This window comes from Ipomoea nil (genome assembly GCF_001879475.1).
Source record: "Ipomoea nil chloroplast DNA, complete sequence, cultivar: Tokyo-kokei standard".
Classification (NCBI taxonomy): domain Eukaryota; kingdom Viridiplantae; phylum Streptophyta; class Magnoliopsida; order Solanales; family Convolvulaceae; genus Ipomoea; species Ipomoea nil.
In genome coordinates, this window is record NC_031159.1 from 27,501 (window position 1) to 30,000 (window position 2,500).

General features: G+C 32.7%; 2 protein-coding genes and 1 non-coding gene across 3 annotated transcripts in view; 2 read left to right on the forward strand and 1 right to left on the reverse strand. All coding sequences in view use genetic code 11, as the record gives it.

Moving 5' to 3' along the window:
- rpoB (RNA polymerase beta subunit) overlaps nucleotides 1-18 on the reverse strand; it is a 3,189-nt gene extending 3,171 nt beyond the window's left edge. The window contains exon 1 of the mRNA in view: nucleotides 1-18. This exon is cut by the window's left edge and continues 3,171 nt beyond it. Within this exon, the coding sequence (YP_009295096.1) occupies nucleotides 1-18 (18 nt within the window).
- Nucleotides 19-1,338: 1,320 nt separating this feature from the next.
- trnC-GCA lies at nucleotides 1,339-1,410 on the forward strand. Its single transcript has one exon. It is a non-coding gene; the product is annotated as a tRNA-Cys (tRNA).
- A 928-nt stretch (nucleotides 1,411-2,338) lies between these two features.
- On the forward strand, nucleotides 2,339-2,428 carry petN (cytochrome b6/f complex subunit VIII). Its single transcript has one exon. The coding sequence runs from the start codon at nucleotides 2,339-2,341 to the stop codon at nucleotides 2,426-2,428; it is 90 nt and encodes a 29-aa protein (YP_009295097.1).
- The last annotated feature ends 72 nt before the right edge of the window (nucleotides 2,429-2,500 follow it).

A 2,500-nucleotide genomic window follows, 5' to 3' on the forward strand; every position in this document is an offset into this window, starting at 1 on the left:
TCCGGGTATTGTAGTCATCCCCCCCCCCTTCCATCTCCAAACATTTTTTTGAATTTCCCATTTATCAAAAAACCCCACCCTTGATTCATTCTTCAGCTAATTAAATAGATGATCTATCAATGATGGAATTTCTATTCTGTTTACCGAATCACATGAAATTTTACCCAACTCCATTCCATATCTGGACGGACTATATGAAATCTGTATGAATCGAGGAATAAAGATCATTTTCTACTTCAATATTGGAGTTTGCACCAGATACAAATGGAAATCAATTGATAAAACATTCCTAGAAACAGAATTCTGCTGCTTAGACGTATTCATTATTAATGAATAGTATTTTTTTTTTATAGAATCTCAAAACAAAAATGATCCATTTCCACATTATGAAATATGATGATAATAAATTTTCCAATCTGCTTGAATATCAGAAAAAGAAATAGATTCGACATTTGATCTTTTCGCCGAGATAAAGACATAATAATCAGATACAATATAGATAGAATCTTTTTTAGAACAAGTAACCCCCTTTAGATGTTATTTTATGACTTTTATTGTTCAAAAATGATTCGCAGAGAAGAGAGATATTTTGACGAAATTGAGTTTTTTTAGTAGAATATGATATGATTGTGAAGTGTATAAGAACAGGAGGTTTTATTTAGTTGTATTTTATAAATAAACACGTGTGAAAATCGCTATAGTCTTCTCTTTTTTATTGTCTTGCCGTTCTATTCGGGGCAGCACGGGTTGGGTTCTATCAAAACAAAATTTAAATTTTCTATTCAATGCAAAATGAAAATTGCAGTATGAGAATTTTCTGATATCTGATAACCCTTTCTAGGGAACCTTTATAGGGAACAGCTAGAATATAAATAATAGATAGCCGTGTAAAAATGTATTTTTGTTCCAGGGTTTACATAGACTCCTAAATGTTGTTATAATTGAAATTGAGAAGGGTTTTTTTATTTCAAAAAAAAAAATCAATATGATAGTTCTCTCTCAATTTGTATTTTTTTGTGTTATTAGGAAAACACTATTTTGATTTTGTGATTCAAATCCAAGAACTTTTCGTGCATGCGCAGTCATATTGTTAATGGTTCCAATTTTCATCAATTTTGTCTTTTGCGACTGAAAATACACATTTGACTTTTCAATAGAAAAGTGAGAGAAAGTTTTTTGTGTATTTTGAGATACCATACAATGAATCGAAAGAATGAATCAAATCCACTCAAAAAAAGGGAAGAAAAGAGGGCTTTCTTGTAGGAAAAATGAAGGAAAACAAAGCAAGTACAATAAAAAAAGAAGTTCAGTAATCCGGGAAAATTTTTGTATCATTTTGGCGACATGGCCGAGTGGTAAGGCGGAGGACTGCAAATCCTTTTTTCCCCAGTTCAAATCCGGGTGTCGCCTGATCAACAAACAAAAACCTCGAAATCTCTTCTTTTCTTCTATTGCTATAAGATAACAAAGATTCCGCAGCAGAAGCAGAGAAAACGGACTGGTGACTGTTGTCTTGATACTTGTTTGATTCTAAACATAGGGTGAGGTTTTTATAAAAGATGGACAATCTACTTGCATATTTAGGTCAAAGAAATATTCGAATGATAGAGGAGATATCAAGACTTCACGATTCCCTTCTATTACTAAATACTAATTAATACTAATGTTTCTATTCTATTACTTATGTATTGGCTAATGACTGGCCTAGATTGGAGAGCCTGATAAGAAATCTAATTCAACTAAGAGTTCTGGAAAGGATAGAAGGAAGATACTTTCTAACTCACAAGAATCTCTGAGTGCTCAAGCATCCAATCAATATTTGATTGGATGGATAATGAGCTTTCCTTTTTACCTTTTTAGAGAAAAGGGCGAAAAGAAAGAATTTCTTTTCGGAAACCCCAAGTCAAGAATATACTGTCTCCCGCCGTTTCACATATCTAATATGGGCGGGGTACGGATTAGATCAAATAGGAACTAGCAATATGTAATAGATATTGATTTCTCTTTTTCTGCTTTTTGCTTATGAAATATCAAATGAAGGTCAACAAAAAAAGAATAGGACTGAATTATTCCTTATTCCTACATGCTCCATTAGTAACATTCCCTTGTGGGGTTATTGCGTATTTTTCTTGTGGTTAATGTTTCCAAATTAGAAACATTAGAGGAGTTTAAGCGGATTTATTAGATTGGTTTAGCAATAATGTTCGGTCAGAATCCCTTTTTTATTTTGACTCTGCGCGAAGGATTCCACTATTATTATTAGTGTATTATAATTAGTGAGGAAAAATCGAACAATTCCTTCATATTTATATTTATAGAGATAGGGGACAGAATTCACATGGATATAGTAAGTCTCGCTTGGGCTGCTTTAATGGTAGTCTTTACTTTTTCCCTTTCACTAGTAGTGTGGGGAAGAAGTGGACTCTAGAGGTCCTAATCAATTGAGTTTAAGGAATCAAACTGTATCAATTTTGTTATAGATCGTTCGGCAACACGTTTT